The sequence below is a fragment of the Carassius auratus genome, chromosome 42 (assembly GCF_003368295.1).
Source record: "Carassius auratus strain Wakin chromosome 42, ASM336829v1, whole genome shotgun sequence".
Classification (NCBI taxonomy): Eukaryota; Metazoa; Chordata; class Actinopteri; order Cypriniformes; family Cyprinidae; genus Carassius; species Carassius auratus.
The window spans coordinates 10,244,543-10,264,590 of record NC_039284.1 but is presented as its reverse complement, the minus strand read 5'-3'; the positions used below and the strand labels follow the sequence as shown (position 1 = coordinate 10,264,590).

At 36.6% G+C, this 20,048-nt stretch overlaps 1 protein-coding gene across 1 annotated transcript; it reads left to right on the top strand.

Annotated features, from left to right (window-relative positions):
- Positions 1-1,008: 1,008 nt before the first annotated feature.
- On the top strand, positions 1,009-19,109 carry LOC113060605 (RNA polymerase II-associated protein 1-like). Its single transcript, XM_026229668.1, has 24 exons — positions 1,009-1,512; positions 1,652-1,800; positions 1,882-1,974; positions 2,056-2,242; positions 2,322-2,480; positions 4,348-4,566; positions 5,201-5,316; positions 6,348-6,446; positions 6,617-6,718; positions 7,236-7,403; positions 7,491-7,664; positions 7,734-7,868; positions 8,272-8,442; positions 8,800-8,957; positions 9,091-9,261; positions 10,740-10,935; positions 11,502-11,611; positions 11,862-12,057; positions 12,128-12,274; positions 12,629-12,771; positions 15,788-16,550; positions 17,945-18,121; positions 18,661-18,717; positions 18,866-19,109. Exons 1-24 carry the CDS (start codon positions 1,314-1,316, stop codon positions 19,007-19,009), a joined length of 4,233 nt encoding a protein of 1,410 aa, XP_026085453.1. The 5' UTR covers positions 1,009-1,313; the 3' UTR covers positions 19,010-19,109.
- The last annotated feature ends 939 nt before the right edge of the window (positions 19,110-20,048 follow it).

Here is a 20,048-nt window from a genome sequence, read left to right as displayed (position 1 = left end):
ATGTGATCCATACCTCAGCATAATTATTGAAAAGATGTTGCTTGTTTTGCCATAGGTTTTGTAAATATATATATATATATATATATATATATATATATATATATATATATATATATATATATATATATATATATATATATATATATATATATGTGTGTGTGTGTGTGTGTGTGTGTGTGTGTGTGTGTGTGTGTTTACATAAATTTAACTATTAAATAATTTCTAACTTATCCTTCTAGTTAAATATTAAGCATTTTACACGGTAGACATTTTTTAAAAGTTAAGTTAATTAATACAAGTTACATTAATAATAAAATATGAACTTAGATTAAATTCACTGATGAAAAACTTGGGTATATGTGATGATAAACAGATGTGCATATATACCTAAACTGCTAAAGTGATCAGAGGAAAGACTCAGACACGCATATGAAGACAGTAAAGCTTTTCTTAAAGATAATATTGCCCAAATATAATTTATGTTATCTTTATGCCAAGCCTCTTTGTCGTTGATATATTTATTAAAATATATTTTACTTAATTTTATTATATTTTATATTTAATAGTTAAATATAAAATAAAATAATATTATTATATAAAATAAAATAATATCAAAGATAGGAAAGGGGAAATGAAATAAGGTTTTTGTAATGTAAATAAAACGAATATTAAGAGTACAGAATTAAAATGTTTATTTATAAATGCTTAATTTTGTGTTATATATTATATATTTATATAATTTTAATAACGATATATTTTTTTAAAGTCCTCATGAAATCTAAATTTACACTATTTACTTTGTTAGTGCACATTGCTAGTCTTGGGGTGAACCCGTGTAAGTTAATGCACGGAGGAAAAAATTGTCTTGGTAAAAACATATTAGACATTCTCTGGTAAAAACCATAGACAGTAAAAGAAAAAAACTCAAAAAATTACAGAAACAACCGGTTCACGCAGACTTTAAATGTAACAGAAAATACTTTTATTTTGTAAAGTATTCATAACCCGGAAATGGAGTCATGTCTGTAAACTCTACATGTGTGTATACACATTCAGCCAAATAGCTCAAAAGAGGACCGTGGCGTAAAGGATCTTCCTGGATTTCAAATAAAGGAATATTTTCGCCATTACTGTGATGATCACGGACTGACTAATAAGAAACTTTTATGTTGATAATCTTCTGCAAGCCAACAAGAAAACTTTCAGACTGTCGATCAGTCAAGCACAAGATGAAATGGCAGATTTGAGAGCAAAATGTTGAATCGCTATTATTTCTGACACTCTGCTGTAAACCATTAGACGGCCGAGTGTTAATGGAGGAGTTCGGGATGTTGCGGCGTCCCAAGCCGACGGACAGCGAGGCGGATCTGCTCCGGGAGCAGCAGGAGCTTCTGGCGGCGGGCGCTCGGTCCTCTGTCGCTGTGCTGAAGCGCGCTGATAAACGCAGAGGAGACACTGCTACAGCTGAGGCACAGGAGAAGGGAGACCAGAGAGATGTTGTGACTATAGAAGGTAGGTTAGACATTTCTGAGCTTTCTGCATTTTCGAAACCAATTTTAATGATGAGTTCCATTAGACCTGCTTAAATAAGATCATGCTGATTTAGTTTTTTATAAGCATTGTATTTAAATGATCTCATCTGCGCCTATAGATCTTCCAGATGAGCTTCCCACCTTGACCCCTGCACCTCCAAAGAAGTCACGCTTCAAACAGGAGCGCGTGCATTTTGAAGATGAGGATCCAGAAGAGCGACTGGACAGACATGATACCCACATCAGTGCTGTCCTATCTAGGATCATTGTGAGTCATGTTTTTTACAGTATATCTGTTGTTTGATTGAATCACAATGTAATGCCATTCTTATTGTTTGTCTCCCTGTAGGAGAGGGACACGAGTGCAGCACCTGTGTCACTCCCGTCTATCACAGGAACCGCTTTCCCTAAAGTCTTACATAGATCTGTAATGGAAAATGAGGTGAGAAAATATCATGCATGCATACAATCCTTCCCAGTTTGTTTGTTTGTCTGATGTTTCTCTATTTCTCACTGCACCTAGGGGAAGGAAAAGGCTCTTAGAGGAAGAAAAAGTATTTTTGCACGCCAAATTGCAGCACAAAGGACTAAGAAGGAAGATGTCCAGTCTTTAAATGGTTCAGAGACTAGAGATCAGTCTTCTTCATCTAGACATGTGGGAGTCTCACCATTGGAGAACATGACTGAGCATCCTGGGTCAGTTGCAATGGGTAAGTGCTGTCACATTCCACAAAGTTTTTCATGGTTAACTAAAGCATGATGTATTTTTTGATTGGGCTTCTGTTACAGACAGTGTTGGTGGCCCCGTGCTTCTTACGGGTCAAGGACTTGGGATTGCAAATAGTGCCATGGAGACAATGAAAATTCATGAGGAGAACCAGTCAAAGTTGCAGACGATGTCCCAGAGTGAGATACTGGAGGAACAGAGGAAGCTGCTGGCACAGCTTGGTAAGCTCAGTATCTTCTACTGACACTTCTGATGGAGAATATATAAACAGCCCCTTATTCAGGTTATTATAAGGGAAAGAAATACAGTATACAAATATATGTTTGTTAGTTTGTGGGAAATATAATATATACATGCATTATTTGGTCCCTAACATGCTAGTCTTCTTAATTATTATAATGTGCGAATCAATACTTTTATTAAGCAAGGATGCAGTAAATTGATCAAATATGACCGTAAGGACAGTAAATAATGTAAAAAATATTTTTTATTTCAAATGCTGGTCTTTTGAACTTTTTATTAGTCAAAGAATCCTGAAAAAAATTTATCATGGTTTCCACAAAAATATTAAGCAGTATGACAAGTAGTGTAGCCAGAAAAGAGACTGTGGGTGTGCATATGAAAATCTGGGTGTGCCACATTTATTGTCAGATTACAGTGCAAAATTATGGGATAGTATTTTTGTCGCACTGCTTCCGTCCAACCATACTCCTAGTGGTAATTTGCAGGTCATGTCAAAATTGTGGTTAATTGTTAAATGTAATAATTTTTTTCCAAATACGATAATTTTGAACTTCTGGTACGATACTTGGACATTTCCAATCTGGCAACACTGTCTGTTGATGTTGGGCCCGGGGAGGGAGAAACATCCTCATCAGATGTAACGTTAGGCCTTGTGTCCGGCTGTCCATCAAGCCGAGGTTTTTTTGCTATAAAAAATTAAGAAAGGTACTCTGCGACATATTGCTAACTAGCAATGTGCAATCAAATATCTGTTTATATCATAGACTGCTGAGGTCACAGTCAGCTGCTGTTTGCTGATTGGTTGGCAGTCCGAATGTTGGCAGATATATTTTAACAAAAATAATTTATAATGTAAAATACATTTGAACATTTTTTGCATTACTGCACCATATATTGGATTCTTATTTCTGTGCCCCTGAGAGTATGATTTAGAATGTTCAGTGGTGCCACAGAACTGCCAGATTCAAACAGCTTTCGCACGTTGGCTGGCACTGAGCCAGAGACGGACACGCTCAGCGCTTTTTTATATATCACAATTAATATGCAGTGTTTTCAACCACATAATGTTTATTTTAGGTTTCATACATTTAAATATACATAATCACTAGTAAAACAATACATTGGTAGTTTGTAAAATACACACTGATGTCTATGGAAGCAGCAAAAACTATCTAATCAAATGTAATTTGCAGGCGTGTTTTATTCATATATCAGACACACATAGCAGAACAATAAAGTTTACTCTATTCTTTGTCCAGTTCAACAGCCACTTACTTTCATGTATTTCGGGAAATACTGGGGAATTCAAGTGCTGTATGTTAAATCCGGCTGACAGGACTCTGAACTGCAGCGCTCATCTCAGTATAGATCAAGATCATTTATAAAGATTTTTAAACGAAGAATCGGTGTTATGCTGATGTTATCAGCATTGATATTAATAAGAAATATTTGAGCACCAAAGCAGCAAATTAAAAAGAATTCTAAAGGATCATTTGATTCTGGAGACACAGTAATGGCTTCTTTTTTTATTAAATTTGTTATTACAGTTCTATTGTATTTTTGATCAAATAAATGCAGCATCGATGAACATAAAAATATTTTTAAAATGATTAAAAAATATTTTCAAAAATTGTCCATAATTTGGCCTCCTGAGCTTGATTGGCATTTTCTGAAATTTAAGCAGCTTTCACTGACCATTTTTTTAACATTTTATTTTGTTGATTTTATTTGTTTTATTGAAGTCTTCACCTTTAGACCCTATTGTTAGTCTAATATGTGGAACGTGCCTTCTGTATAACAGTGACATTTTAATCGCTTCACCCTCAAATTGTTCTGTTATGTCAGACCCTAGATTAGTGGAATTTGTGAGATCTCGAAAGGCGCAGAGAACACCAGGATCTGAGTCAGCGTCTGGTCCTGTGCATAGAGAAGACTTCCTGAATGAACCTCTGCCTAATAGCACTTCTCCAGAGTTAGACCACGCAATAAAAGCTCAGAAATCTCAGAGGGATACCATGGAGGATGATGAGGAAGATGAGAATCAGCTTCAAGCTCCAATTACAGGTGAGTATAGAGAAACAGATCACATCATATACCACTACGTTGTGAATAAATGTTATAAAATCTTAATACACAGTAAACCTACATGTTTGTGATTTATTTGAAATATACTGCTTAGTATTACAGCATTGTTTTAGCTTCATGAAGAAGGCTGAATGGTTTTTTTTGGACTAGTCTGCATGCATACAGCATTTGAAAAGTAAAGCTAATGTACCAGATGTGGTCTTCTCAATATTGTCAGCAAAAGCTGGATGATTACCAGTTTCCTATTCACCCTGGGCTTGGAACTCACCACACAGATTCAGGACTGTACACTTTGCAGATCTGTCCAGCTAAGCTGTGAGCCCAGCATGCTTAGGCAGATGCATCAATTTCAATTAGTCTGATTAGAGCAGAGTTAGCTAGAGCAAGCACCAATTTGTTTTAAGGTAAAAGAGATAAGAAGAACTCATTGATGTTTATGGATGAAGCACATCAGGGCTTCCTGTTCAGAGAACAGTTCTTCCTCGGTTGTGCTGCCGTCAGCATGTGGCATTGTGTATGCAATATACATGGAAATTGGAAAAGGCGGCTGAATTAATTTTTGTGTTTCTCTCTATTAATCATGTATAATATTGGTGGTGTTTATTATTTACAGGGGAGGAGCTGCCAATCAAGCCTCAAAAGGAGTGGCTTCACATGGACAAGGTGGAGCCAGAAAAACTGGAATGGACAAGAGACCTTCCTGCACCCAGAAGGCAGAGCACCAAAAATGTACAAACCAGTAAAACTTAGGAGGTGGTTTCATTAGTTGTGCTTTTTATAGGGATAGTTCACCCAAAAATGAAAATGACCCCCTGATTTACCCACCTCAAGCCATCCTTTGTTTATATGACTTTTATTTCAGACAAATACAGTAGGAGTTATATTAACAATTGTCCTGGCTCTTTCAAGTTTAATAATGGCAGTAAATGGTGGTTGAGATTTTGAAGCCCCAAAAAATGCATCCATCCATTATAAAAAGTACTCCACAAGGTTAATAAAGGCTTCCGGTGAGAAGTGATGAACACTGAAATGAAGAGGAGAGAGCAAAATGAGACATTGGTCACAAATTAGAAGTACAAAACGATGATTTGAAAGCACATGACTTCGCTTCCAAATTACTTGATTAACCCCCTTGAGCCTTGTGGAGCACTTTTTATGATGGATGGATGCACTTTTTTTAGGCTTCAAAATCGCGACCACCATTCACTGCCATTATAAAGCTTGGTTGAGTCCGGACAATTTTTCAATTTAACTTTGTATGAAAGAAGAAAGTCGTATACACCTAGGATGGCTTGAGGGTGAGTAAATCATGGGGCGATGTTTGATTTTGGGTGAACTATCCCTTTAAGGCAAGCATCAGTAGTACTTTTTTAAAACCCCCAAACCCCAAAAATGGTGCATACTGTAACTAATCCTGCACCGTTTGTGGTGCAGACATGAATGATCTCTCAAATCATTCAGCTTCTCATGATTATTGTCTGTTAGACAGAAAAACTGCACAAAAATTTCCCACACAAATTACATTGCTGCATGCATGAAAAATGATTGGAGAAGTCCGACATAAATCACTAGAGAGAAGTCTGTCATTTTACTGGAAAATCAAGACAGAAAATTACACGGTCAAAGCAAAATGTAAAAAGTTATATATGTATGAAATAGCATTTAGAAAATAGGGAAAAAATGTAACTTTATACAAACTTTAATAATGTTATCCTGTTTTTTTTATTTTTTGTTGCATTAATGCTTTATTAAATTTTCAGGCTATGCAAGCACGTTTTGATTTTGCTGGCACTCTTATTCCACCCACCAAAGACTTGCCCACCCATTTAGGCCTGCATCACCATGGAGAGGAGCCAGAGGTGAGTAGGTTCAGCTAAATTCATCCGCTGGATTGTTTTTATACTGGCAGCAAACTAGAATTATGCCAGCTCTTCTTTTAAAAGGTGTTTGTATTAGTCAAATTCAGACGTTTGTAGTTGTTGTAAATGTGTAATACTAATTATAATTTTCTCTCTGTCCTCTGTTCCAGCTGGCTGGCTACTCACTGCAAGAGCTTTTCCTCCTCTCTCGCAGTCAGCTGAACCAACAGCGCAATCTGGCCGTCAGCACTCTCGCTAATGTCTTGGCCAAAGTAAACAGACTTTTAAAAATTAAAACAAGATTATTGAGTTGAGATGTGAAAAGGTATTGTATTGCCCATGGATTTGAGTCCACAAAGACAGTTTTATGAGATAGTAAATGCTGGGTCTTTTTAAAGATGCATTCATTACATAAAAAAAAAATTATATATAAAAAAGAAAAAGAAAAATCATACTTTTGAAAAATATGTACTATTAATAATCTAAACTCACAATAGATGAAGACTTTGAGTATATTAGTCCCCTACTAAAATATATTTTCTTCCATAAATTTTGTGCCTGGAAGGGAAACTTTCTTAAAATCCATATGCAATAATGTCACTGTATCCATGTGCTTTCATTGTTAATTATTCACTGCTTGTCTTTGGTAAATCACAGTAATGACAAAGTCATTTTTAACACCAAAAGATGGTTTGCGCTGGTGCAAGCTGTTACTAAATCTGTCACTAAAGTGCTTTATTTCTGTAGATTTGTCTCTTATAAACACTGTACACTTGTGTTCTCCATCAGGCCCGTGCTGGTGAGTACATATCCTCCCTGAAGGGCAGCGTCTTGTCTTCTTTACTGGATGCTGGACTCCTCTTCCTTCTGCGGTTCTCCTTGGATGACAGTGTGGAGGGTGTGATGTCAGCAGCGGTGCATGCCTTGGGAGCTCTGCTGGTTTCATCTGATGATGAAGTAAGAGACAATAATCTCTCATATCATTTATGCGCTTTTGTTGATATTGATAAATAACCACTTAATTTCTGATTTGCCTCATCCTAGGAGTGCCTGGATAATGCCTTCCCGTGGTTGCTTGGCATGGCATCCTTTCCTTTACTGCCCACCGTTCAGGAGGATGAGGATGATGAAGGCTTGGATGAGACCATAAAAGAAACGGCTAGAGAGAAAGAAGAAAAGAAAACGGATCATGATGTTGCTAGGCAGGATGTTGTCAAGGTAACTGGGGTTTAAGGTTGCTCTCTTTCTGCAAGGTAAGAATTCCTGAAACTCCTGTGTTGCCCTCAGGGCTTTCTGAAGATGCAGGGTCTTCCTCGGCTGCGGTACATCCTGGAGGTGGTGCGGCCCTCTCCTCCGGTTGTGCTTGATATTCTGGAGGTTCTTATCCGAATCGCTCGCCACTCAACTGCTGCAGCGACACAGGTAGCTCAATTCTGAACCAGCCTTGTTTTTTAGTTTTTATTTAAGTAACTTCATTGTGTGCTAATTACATTTTTATTCATTCAAATGTTGTTCATATTTATTTAAATTGTAGTTTTAGCACTTCAAATTAAATTAATTTCAGTTAGTTTGGAAGGCAACATTTCCAATTATTCGTCTGATATTCATATTTTATTTTATTTCAGCTTTTAAATGATTTTTTTATATTGTTTTAGGTGTAGTTAATATTAATAACACTGTTCTAAACCCTGTGAACTTTGCTAGGATCTGAACTTCAACACTATGTCGTTTTTACTTTCGATTTGAACTACTGATACAGTTTTGTTCGCACGTATCTTTCTGTTGTTTCGGTTTTTATTCAGATTCCAACCTTTTCCCCCGTCAGATCTTGGCCTGTCCGCGGCTCATGAACACTGTGATTTCGGAGTTTCTTCCCTGCTCCTGGGCTCCTGCCACCTCACAGGCTCCGCCCTCTTTGTACGGGCTGCCTGTTGCCTTGGCGATGAAGCTGCTCCGTGTTTTAGCAAGTGCTGGGAGGCATGCTTGTGCTAGAATAGTAAGTATCCACTAAATTGTGTTAGGTCAAGCACCCACTAATTGTACACCTTTATAATACTTATTATAAAATGAAAGATCTCCGACCCACTTTAGGAAATGAGTATGATGCTTATTAAAACATGTGACAGGTCTCCTACTCAGATGTCAAAACATATTGTTGTGCTGAAATATGTATATATATATATTATATAGTCTCGCTGTGGGCTACTATGGTGTTTTGATACTTTAACTAAGCTAAAAATTTAAGTTTTCCTAAAACAAAGCCTCCTTAATGGTATTCTTATGCTCTAAAATTGTACATTTTAGTATGATATATCTTAATATTAAGCTTGTCCCTAATTGGTCTGTTTTTTAGCTGAACTCTTTTGGAGGGAAGGAGCTTTTGTCACGTTTTGTGGTTGTGGAGCCATCGGAGATGTTGCTGGAAACAGGTGAAGCTCTTCGCTGCAGTACAGAGGCGCTGAGGCTGTTCGCAGTGGCTGCCGGCTACGGACAGGCTTGCAATCTGTACACGTGAGGATGACCAGTCACTTCCCTTTCAAATTATGACAATAAGCTGTGGTTGTTAAAATACAGTGTGAATTGTGACTGTACAGTGAATGAAAGCATCTGGTTGTAGTGATGGTGAGTGTGTCCTTCATTTCAGCAACCTGTATCCTGTGCTGGTGAAGAGGTTGCAGGCTGGGAACCGGCTGTGTGCTTCATCTGAGTCTGTGTCGTTTCTGGAGCTGGACCGAATCAAGGCTCTGATCGTGCTGCTGACTCGGGTCACTCAAACGGCAGGGTGCCATGAAGAACTGCAGAGAGACTTAGTCAGGTTAGACTACACAGTCATCTACGATGTGGTCATTTTAGCAAACGTCTTAACATTTGCACATTGCATAAATAAAAAGCAACTTAAATTATTTTCAACATGTTAATAGCATGTATTTATTTGATTGCTACTTTTGATCATTTGAGAAATAATTCAAAACTACATATAGTAAAACGGTTTAAAATTTAAAATAACTATTTTTTATTGTAATATTTTTTTTTAAAGCATCATTACTCCAGTCTTCAGTGTCACATGATCCTTCAGAAATCATTCTGATATGCTGATTTAATACTCAAGAAACATTTCTTATTATTATCAGTGTTGAAAACAGTTGTGCTGCTTAATATTCTGTTTATATTATAGAAAAAAGGTATTTTATTGAATAAAAAAAGTTCAAAAGATAAATCTTATAAAAAAAAAAAGGTAAATTTCATTAAAGGGGGGGTGAAATGCTATTTCATGCATACTGAGTTTTTTACACTGTTAAAGAGTTGGATTCCCATGCTAAACATGGACAAAGTTTCAAAAATTAAGTTGTACGTTTGAAGGAGTATTTCTGTTCCAAAAATACTCCTTCCTGTTTGTCACAAGTTTCTCCCATAATTCGAGCCCCGCTCGGAGCGAGTCGTTGCTGTTGCTGCTCTCGTTCAGTTTCAGCCTCGGGATCTGATTCTGGATCATAAATAAACGGCTGAATCTGACTGTTAGCCATGGTTTGTTTTGGATGGTTTTTCCCTCAAGGTAATGTCACAGCTTCCAAACGCTCTCAACACAAAAGCCTACTGGCGCTCGTGATTCTTTAGCTCCGCCCACATGTCACGCCTCCAGTCGGTCGTGTTTTTCCGGGGAAAATCGGTACAGACTATCTTTCTCTTATGAATATAATAAAACTAAAGGCTTTTTGGAGTTATGAAGGATACAGTAATTCTCTATAGGTACTCAAGATTAACAGGATATTGAGTGAAAACGAGCATTTCACCCCCCCCCCCTTTAATGTCAATGATTATTAATATTAATATTTTTTATTTATTTTTAAATAATATTGAAACAGTTTAGAGGAATATTCACTGACTGTGATGTTTTACAATACACCACAATACTAGGGAAACTGATATTGTACTTATCATATTTAATACAATTAACATAATTAGTTATGAGTTAAAAAATAATATGCTTTCTAATATTTAGCTTTTTCATACATCTTGCTAGAACTTCCTGTTTCAATGGTAAAAGTCAACACTGATTAAGTGATTTCATGGATTCCTTAAAGATAATTAGAAAGAGCTTTTGAACGGTTTTCTGCTTGATTTGAATTTACAGTTTGTCAGGAATCTTGAAACTCTTGGTAGGATTGACAGCTGTTAATCATTTATACGTCATGAAGTATGCTTTGCTTTATTCATATTAATTTTGCAGTTTCATTTGTGTGCTATAGTTTGTGGATATGGCCTTGAGCTTCTTGGCTCTCTGTGTATTGACAGTGCTCAGGGTACAGCGTGTCCTCCAGCTCCTCCGGTCGTGTGGAGTCATGTGACCGGTCTCCAGCCCACTGTCATCAGCTCTCTCAAGGGCTGTGTGAGAGCACTCGATCGCCCGGCTCAAATGTCAAGTGCTCTGATTCTGCTTCCATCCTACCTCCTCTACACTGAGGCGTATTATTCACAACTCTGTGTGCAAGTAGGTATTTATAAGAAGAAAGAAATAAGACTCAAAGCCTCCCCAAACAAGCTAAATTTAAAACAGCCTGTTCATCTGGAGGCATGGAAAACCTACCTGAAGTTTATATCTAGCCACATTTAAATACTTAGTTTACATTTAAATACTTAGTTTAGATCATAATCAATGAATGCATTAATTATTTGTTAGGACACTAGGAGCTCAACTCTCAGAATCAAAGTGGATAATCAGTGGCTTCTTTTAGATCCAAACTGCCCTTCATCATACGATAAACACCAACATCTGAAAGATTATTCCACATTATTCAGCGTATTCCGTCAAATCCCTCATGGCAAGATAATGCTGTCTGCACAAAATAGCTGCTGATAATGTATCTTCACAAAAAAGCATTTTTATGCTTTTTACACTGCTAGTAGAAATTGACTGCCATTTCTCTCATATATTTATCCCATTATATCAAAATTTAGTTGTAGTAACAGAAGCTATTAGTGCAAATGGGCCTAAAAATTCAGATGCTTAAATAATTCATATGTAACGTGATTGATCTGATCTGATTCTTTTGTCAGAGCTCTTTCCAGCCAGTTCAGTGTCTACAGGAACTGGAGTCTCTGACTTCAGACGTGCTTCTGCCGCTGATATCCCATCAGGCTATGCGGAATATAACCAGCAGCTTCAGGTGGAGTGAATATCAGTATTATAGAATTATAAAACAATCAAAGAAATGTAATATTAATCACATAATAATTGTAGTGCGATATATATATACAGTTCTAATGGTGTTGCAATGTACTTGCACAATAAAATCGCTAATATATAACACTTAGACAGTGTTATAGAATCAAGTATAATATATTTCCTGAATGAACAATGATTTTTTTAGACGTTTAGTTGGAACGTGATGGTGATTATGTTCTGTTCTCCTGCAGGTCCAGCTCTATGATCTGTAACCCCGGGCTGAGTGCAGCTGGTGGGGAACTCGTCCCAAGTCTGCCAAGCCTGGGCTGCTCGAGGCTGAAGACCTCCAGCACACTGGCAGGGCCCAACACCCCTCTGTCTCTCCCCACTGCCCTCCTATACCTGCTGAACACCATCACCTCCATCCATAAAGGCTTAATAAAGAAGGTACATTCATTTTGATGGTAAATGTGGAAAATGCTGGCGTATGCTTAGTGGTAAAATCGTCTCTCATCAGTTCAGTCATCTGATCCTCTCGGACTCTGTGCTGAGTTATCTGCGGTCTTGTATCGGAGCCAAGCCCTCTGTTTCTCACACGAGTGCCTGGATTTTACACCATGAGCACCACCTGCTGTATCTGCTGCTCAGACTGGCTCACAAGCTGGTAACTGCAACCTCTGCATTTAACACATTTGCATGCATTTTATGCACACACACATATAATTTACTTTACAATTATAATTGTTAATATTGTTTAATTAATTATATACTTATATATATATATATATATATATTTAATATATTATTTAAATTCTAATACAATATAGATTCAATATACGTGGAAAATATTTAGTGTATTTTAATTAGAAAAAAAAAGATTAATTTCTTTGCACAATGAATAAAATATACTGTTTTTATTTACCATGAATTAAGCTTGAATAAAAAATAAATCCCATATATGCTGGTTTTATTTGAAAAGCATTCTGCTAGTTAAAGAATTGTAATGGATTACTTTTAGGTTCCGGTTGACCCAGAGGTGGCCAAACACGCCGCCTTGTTCCACCATGTATCGCTGGCTCTAGTGTCCTGGCTGCTTCCTGGCAGTGAATATCTGGCACATGAACTCCTGTCTGTCATGACCTTCTGTCACAGCCTCCTTCCGTAAGTCTCTGATGTTTGCCGCACAGCTCTCGTTTCTCATACATTAAAAAATTATGACAAATTAAACAGAAGCCAGAGATGGACAGATGCATACATTTGGGGGTATGAGAGTACCCTGATGTGTGTGTGATGATACTGACATGGTGTTCTGACGTAGAAACCGGATGTGCTGCGGAGGAAGCACAGACATGCATCATGGTACTCACGTCAAAGACTTGCATGGAAGACAAGAAATTGTTCAATAAAGTCATTATTTTTGTTTTCTTTAGACACAAACAATATTCTCGTAGCTTCATAAAATTACTGTTCAACCACTGATGTAACAAAAATTCAGAATCAGCCATGAAAAATCAAGCATCACTACTGATCTTATTATTTTATTATTATAAAAATGTATTAATATTTAAGAAGTTCTCAATTTTAACTGGTTGCTTATTAGCATGCCTATTATTACTACCATATTGTCTGATTATTAGTAATTCTAAAGCATTTATACCACATGACCATCTACTTTCCTAATCCTATCTAACACATAAACACTTAACTTACTTACAATTAATAAGCGTCATATTAGAAATGTATTGAGACAGAAGTCATATTAATGGTTTGTTAATACATACACAATGGACCTTAAAATATAGTGTGACCAAATGTGCAACATAAGATTGGCCCCTCTGTATTAACTGTGGTCCCTCTTGTGGAGAGAGGAATATCTGTTACTTTAGCCCATTAGCCTTGTCCTTTATTCTCGCTGTAATTAAATACAAATTATACTGGTAAAGTCTTTGAAGTCCTGGAAATTTATCACTGGAAAAGAGTGCAAACCCAGACATTGTATGATTAGATTGACTTCAGTCATACAAAGTATTCACATTTGGTTATATAGTGACCCCAGACACATGTACATGTGTTCGTCTCCAATCATCACAGTACCAGCATCACGGTTAGGTTCATGCAGTCAGACGACGGACACAATCAGTTGTTGGCGGTCAATCCTAAAAGTGTAATGCAATGCTAACCATCACAAGTTCACAACAGGAAAGAGCAGAAGAAGAGACGATCGACACACCGACCCAAAACAAGAACAGCGAGTCTAGATGGCTCGCAAAGTCTTGAAGAACCGCCTGCTTGTTTTCAGTCAGCATTGAGAACGTTATGAGAAAGTTTTTCTAGAGATGCACTAGTCAACCAGCACTCGTTGGTTTTTAATTTTATTTTGGCCGATCTCTATTCCAGAAATGCACACTTATTGCATTGCAGTCATTTTCTAAATTGTAATCTGTGTGGAATTTTTCTGAGGTCTGTAAAAAGGAGAAAATACTGTCTCAGGCAGTGGTTTTGTCTTTTCCTCTTACTTCCTTATAATGCACATGAAAGTAGTTTTTATAAGTACAGCTGCTTTGTTTACAGCGGTAAGGAAACACTACATCGCTGCTGTTCCATAAGCAACACACCTGCTGTCAGAGGATTAATTAGCATTTTCATTAGCTTTACATTGACGTACGCAGCCTTCAAATGTGACGGAGGATGCTTCCTATGAAATAAGACTTAGTTATTCAGCCTGTCTGCTGTTTTTGTTTTGTGCAGGTTTCTTAATGTAGCATAATTTTGCAAATCAGAAAGTCAGACCATTCTGATTTTACTTTAAATCTTAAAATTATACCATCTAATTCAAATCAAAAACAACTGCTCATGCTATATGTATGTTGCACTACTGTCGGTTCAAAATAAATGATAAAATACATTTCGGTACAAAAATACATTTGTACTGAACTCCAAAACCGAGGTAAATACTGAACCGTGACTTCTGTGTATTGTTACACATCTATAAGCTAGACTTTATACATCCGCTATACGTCTCCTTCACATCAGTTGTTTAAAAATAAATGTATATTAAAAAAAACTTTTGGAAAGTGCATAATTTATTAGAAGATGAATCTTTTTTTTTTTTTTTTTTAATGCAGTGAAATTCTTTCCAAGAGTTACTTTCATATTTTAATTAATTATGGAAATTGTCATCACAAATCGTTGATTTCAATCTAAGCAATAAATAAATAAACTTAATTTTAAGTACTTTTTAGATTACAGGGTCTCTATTTGGCAATTTGTTTTTGGATAGATCTCAGTTTCATATTTTCATTGTCAATGTCTTTTATGTTGCTTTGATATATTGTGGTTAATAGTATTAATATTCTTGACCTTCCTCAGACATATTCCATGAGGACATTTCTTTGTTAATTGCACAGAGATAAAAGTTGAAACACGCTGGAAGAGATTAGTTGGGTCTCCCGTATAAAAGCTGCAAATTTAGATTTGCCCTTATTATTGTTCTGATTGCATACTGTTTTTGTTCAGATGTTGATCCTAAGTGTTTCTGGTTTTTAATAAGAATTTCAAACATGCTATAATGCATTTGTTTAATTTTTATTGTTGCAATATTGAAAAAATAAAAATAAAAGCTGTAGTTTCACATCACAATCAGAAGAGAGCAGCAAACAGCTCGTTTCAGAAAGGATGTAAAAGATCTTTGCTTGGACAGTTGTTTCTGGTTTAAGTTATGTTTTTGTTTTTATAGCCTTTATTGTGAAATGTGTGTAATTTTTTTTTTATCTGTGGTATTTTTTCTGTCTGTCTGTTTTTTTTTTCAAAATTGATAATAAGAAATGTTTCTTGAGCACTAAATCAGCATATTAGAATGATTTCTGAAGTATCATCTGACGCTGAAGACTCCAGCTTTATATGTATTTTAAAATATATTCAGATAAAACGGTTATTTTAAGTTATAATAACATTTCACAATATTACTATTTTAATGTGTTTTTGATGAAATAAATATAGCCTTAGTGAGGTAGTGCATGTTTGAAAATATGTATTTATTTATTTTTTTTCTCATCACAATTTAAGCACTGAAAGGATGTGCCTTTAATTCTATAGTTGGCTTAGTTTTTTTTTGTTCTTTTTACTGTTGTAATATGAACTATTGTACACTAATATTAATTTTTTTTCTTGTTATCAGGGAAGGTGTAAATGGTGAAACCGAGGTGGCTGCGTTGGCTGAGCTGCAGCTTAAAGACAGGACTTCACCTGCTGTTGGTGCTCTGCTGCGTGACGCTCTTCAACATTTGCCCTCCATCCGTGGTTGTTACCTCACCCACCTTGCACACTTGGAATCCTCTGTCCTTTCGTCCCGTGACCGGTACCTTGGTCGAACCCCTTTTGTCTGCTCTCATCTCCTACCTGAACTTACCGGCCCCTCCCTGCCTTCTGACTGGCCCTTCTTACCGCTCATAAGTCTCTATGAGCGAACGGGACTGTCAGCTGGTGGTGAGCAGCAGGTCGAGTCTCTTCCAGCGGGGTCAGTGCAGTCAGTCACTCACTGCCTTCAATGGCTGCTTGTTTTGGAGAGTTGGAGGGAGCAGGTGCTCACAGTGGTGCCACCAGTGGCAAAGTTAGCTCGGCTGGCTTGTGTCTTTCTGTGCTCCGGTGACCTCTTCCTGGAGCGGCCCGTGCAAGAGCTTACTTGGGCGCTGTTTCATGGACTAACACGGCCAGCCCAGCTTGAGGCGCTGGATCTGGGCTCACCTCCACCAGGCCTGGCTTCCTTTCATGACCTATACTCTGCTCTGCTGGCGCAGTATGAGGCTGTGTCATTCGGTGACCCGCTCTTTGGCTGCTTCATGCTTTTGCCTCTACAGCGGCGCTACAGTGTCACCATGAGACTGGCTGTGTTTGGAGAACATGTGGGAATGTTGCGATTCCTGGGGGTCTCGCTGCAGCAGGTAAAGGGTTTCTTCTAGTCAGGTGTCCTATGCACAGATGAGTATTGATGGAAATGTTACTGTAGTTTTGTCTTTGCAATTATGGTTATTTGGAGCTATCTTATTCAGATTTCAGCTATGAAGGGTAGTTCACATGGTCATCAGATGATTTGAGTGGGAGAAGTTTAATTTAGTTTACCAAGATCTTACGAGTAGGGGATGCATGAAATGAGTGTGGTGAAGAATAGTCACAATTTATTTTTGTTTTGCTGCCAATGTTAAGGCGACATTGTGAATATCAAGATTTTGCTGCACTTTTTTTTCCATTAACATTCCTAAAATAGTAATCAGACTAGTATTGATCCTTACATAAACTTTGAGTGTAAAAGGGATTGTTTACCAAAAACTGAAAAGTTCCAAACCTTTGCTCACTTGTTCAAAGACTTTCTATTTATCTTTCTAAGATATTTTAATGAAACCTGTTTTCTGTCTCTCCATTGAAAGTAAATTGCACCCAAACTTTGATTTTTTTAAGTTCATAAAGAGATCATAAATGTAATCCATATGAATCGAGAGGCTTATTCAAAAGCTTCTGAAGAGACACGTTTGCTTAAAGCAGATATAAATTAGGCCTTTATTCACATGTTAAGGTCAACTCAACACAGGTACATAGAGCACATCAAATATGGCAAACATAAGTTAAAACTGCTCTCTTGATGCACAAGAACCAATGAGGTTTGTCGTATGGGTTTGGAATAACATGAAGATGAGTAAATTATGACATTTTTCATTTCAGGGTGAATTATCCCTTTACAGATGTTTTAGTAGTTTCTGTGATTATACTATAGCAAAAATGGCATTAAGAAGAGCTCCTGTGAATTCAGTGATTCACGAGTCAACAATTAATTTGCATCATTCCAAAAAACAAACACAGAGCTCTTTTTTTTATATATATATAATTAAATTAATGCATTTAGTAGGTGCTTTTATCCAAAGCGACTAACATTGCATTCAGGCTAACAATTCTCTCCTAACATATATATATATATATCACACCTTCCATTTCATATATATATATATATATATATATATATATATATATATATATATATATATATATATATATATATATATATATAATATTTTAAAGTCAGCATGAAATGGAAGTTGTGATTGACTTTTCTTCATGAATGAGAAAAAACATAGGGCGGGATTTGATTTTGATCAGGAATGGATTGGATCGTTTTCATCTGCTCATTAATTGGATCTCATGCACAGGTTGCTTGATTATTACGATTAGTGACGAGGCTGATGGAAAGTGATTTTAATTGTGTTTGCTACTTAAATGTATTTTTTTTCTTGCAGAACAGTTAAAGCGGTCTCCATCTGAAATTTGATTTGTTTATCCCTTACAGCTGCCTATTCCACTGGAGAAGTTCACATCCCCCATGGAGGACTCGCTGCCCCTGTTGCGGCTGTATTTTCGAGCACTAGTAACAGGAGCGCTGAAGAGGAACTGGTGTCCTGTACTTTATGTGGTGGCTGTTGCCAACTTAAATGCATTTATCTTCTCCCAGGATGAAGTGGCAGAGGTAAATTACCCGTGCAACAAGACCAGTGTTATTTAAGTATTATTTACTATAGTATTTATTAATTATTTATTTCAATCAGCTTTTATTTTTATATTTTAAGTCTTCATTTTAAGTGCACCCAGTCAAGTTTTTGTAATTTTGTAATGTGCTTGTGCCATTTAAAAAAAATATTTGTTATATTTAGTTTAGCTTTTTTATTTTTTCACTTCAAATTATTGTATTGTAATGTATTTGCAAAATTTTTGTTTGTTTTCTAATATTTCTATTTTATTCCAGCATAATATTTTGAAATCTTTCTTTTAATAGTTTTTGTAAACATTAACAGCACCGAACATGAACAGTGTAACAAAAAACATAAGATCATACTATACTATGGTCTAGGTGACATTTAATGCTTTTTTTCCAAGGGAAGCTATAATTTATGTGTGGTTGGGTTTGAAATATGTCTGAAGAGGGAAGCAAGTGTGATCGATGGTCTCTTAGTTGTCTTATTTTGTTGTGCTGTGAGTTATGACCAACTTGACTTGCACTCTCTGTAGGAGAAGGAGGTGGCACGTCAGGGCCTGCTGAGAAAGACCTACTTCCTGACAGATGAGGTACCATCAGGCACTCTCCTCTACCTTCAAGAAACACTCCATTTCCTGCATCTGCTTTTATCTCCACTATATATCTCTCTTGATGTTCTCACCTTTCCTGCTTTTGTGTATCTTTTCAGTGACATGTCTGGTTTCGTTGTTTCTCCAGGTGTTAAAGAAGCACCTGCTTCTTTTTCGGCTGCCCCAGAAGAATTCAGAGCTGGGCTTCAGCATCTATGAAGAGCTGCCACCCATCCGTGCCCGCAGGTTGGAAAGCATTGTGGGAACACAAGTAAAGGGTGGAGAAAGGTGAAAAAGGAAAAATCCTGGTCCCACAGATTCCTATGTGATTTGTAAACTACCATCCTAATGGTAACCACGAACTTTAAAATAAATGTTTTGGTTCTTATGGATATGGCGTGGTTACTTGTGTCCATATAGCTTTTTCTTTTAGATTTCTATCTCTGTCCGGATAGTAGTTATTTGACATGAGTATTTGAAATAATTCCATGTTTTATAGGGGTTACTCAGTTATTTTATTTCCACCCGAATCTGAAATGTCAGTTTTTTTTATTCCCTCCCTCCATCCTGAAAATTCCCAGCCAAATCTTACTGTTTTTGGACAAACACCAGGGTCGTGTGGTATTTTAAATCCTGAGTTTAAAAGCAGGAATTAATCCAAAAGTCGTTTTGGAAATCTTTTTTGACCACTGCTAAGTGCTGTACAGTTTCTTTGCATGGTAATGTGTTTATTTTTGTAACAATGGAGGCTTTTGTGACAGAAATGTTTTAAATTTTTTACACTAATAGCTGAGCCGCCTCTGTACCACATTTAGCGGGAGCTCTTAAGATAACAAAGAGCCAAAATGTGGTGGATTGAAATGGTCGATTAAAATTGCATCACCTTTATGTGATAGTATTTTATATATATAGAATTATAAATACATATAATATCGATCTACAAACCCGATTCCAAAAAAGTTGGGATACTGTAAAATGCGTGAATAAAAACAGAATGCAATGATGAGGTTTCAAATTTCAATATTTTATTCAGAATACAACATAAACTGAGAAAATTCTCCAATGTTGTTAATTGCACATTGTGTTTAAGGGTTGAAGGAAATGTCTTTAAACTTAACGGATAATGTACTGGCAGAAAATCAGAATAACCTACCTTTTTTCTTAAAGCATAGTTTTTCCTGCGCTGTTTGTGGCAACAACCTTGAATCAATTAGGTTAATTGATACGTGTGCTGTGCTGTATCTTTTCATTCTAAGTAACTAAATGGTTTTTAATGCTGAATGATAATATAACTGAAAATAGCAAACTAGTGTGGAAACCAATATTAATTT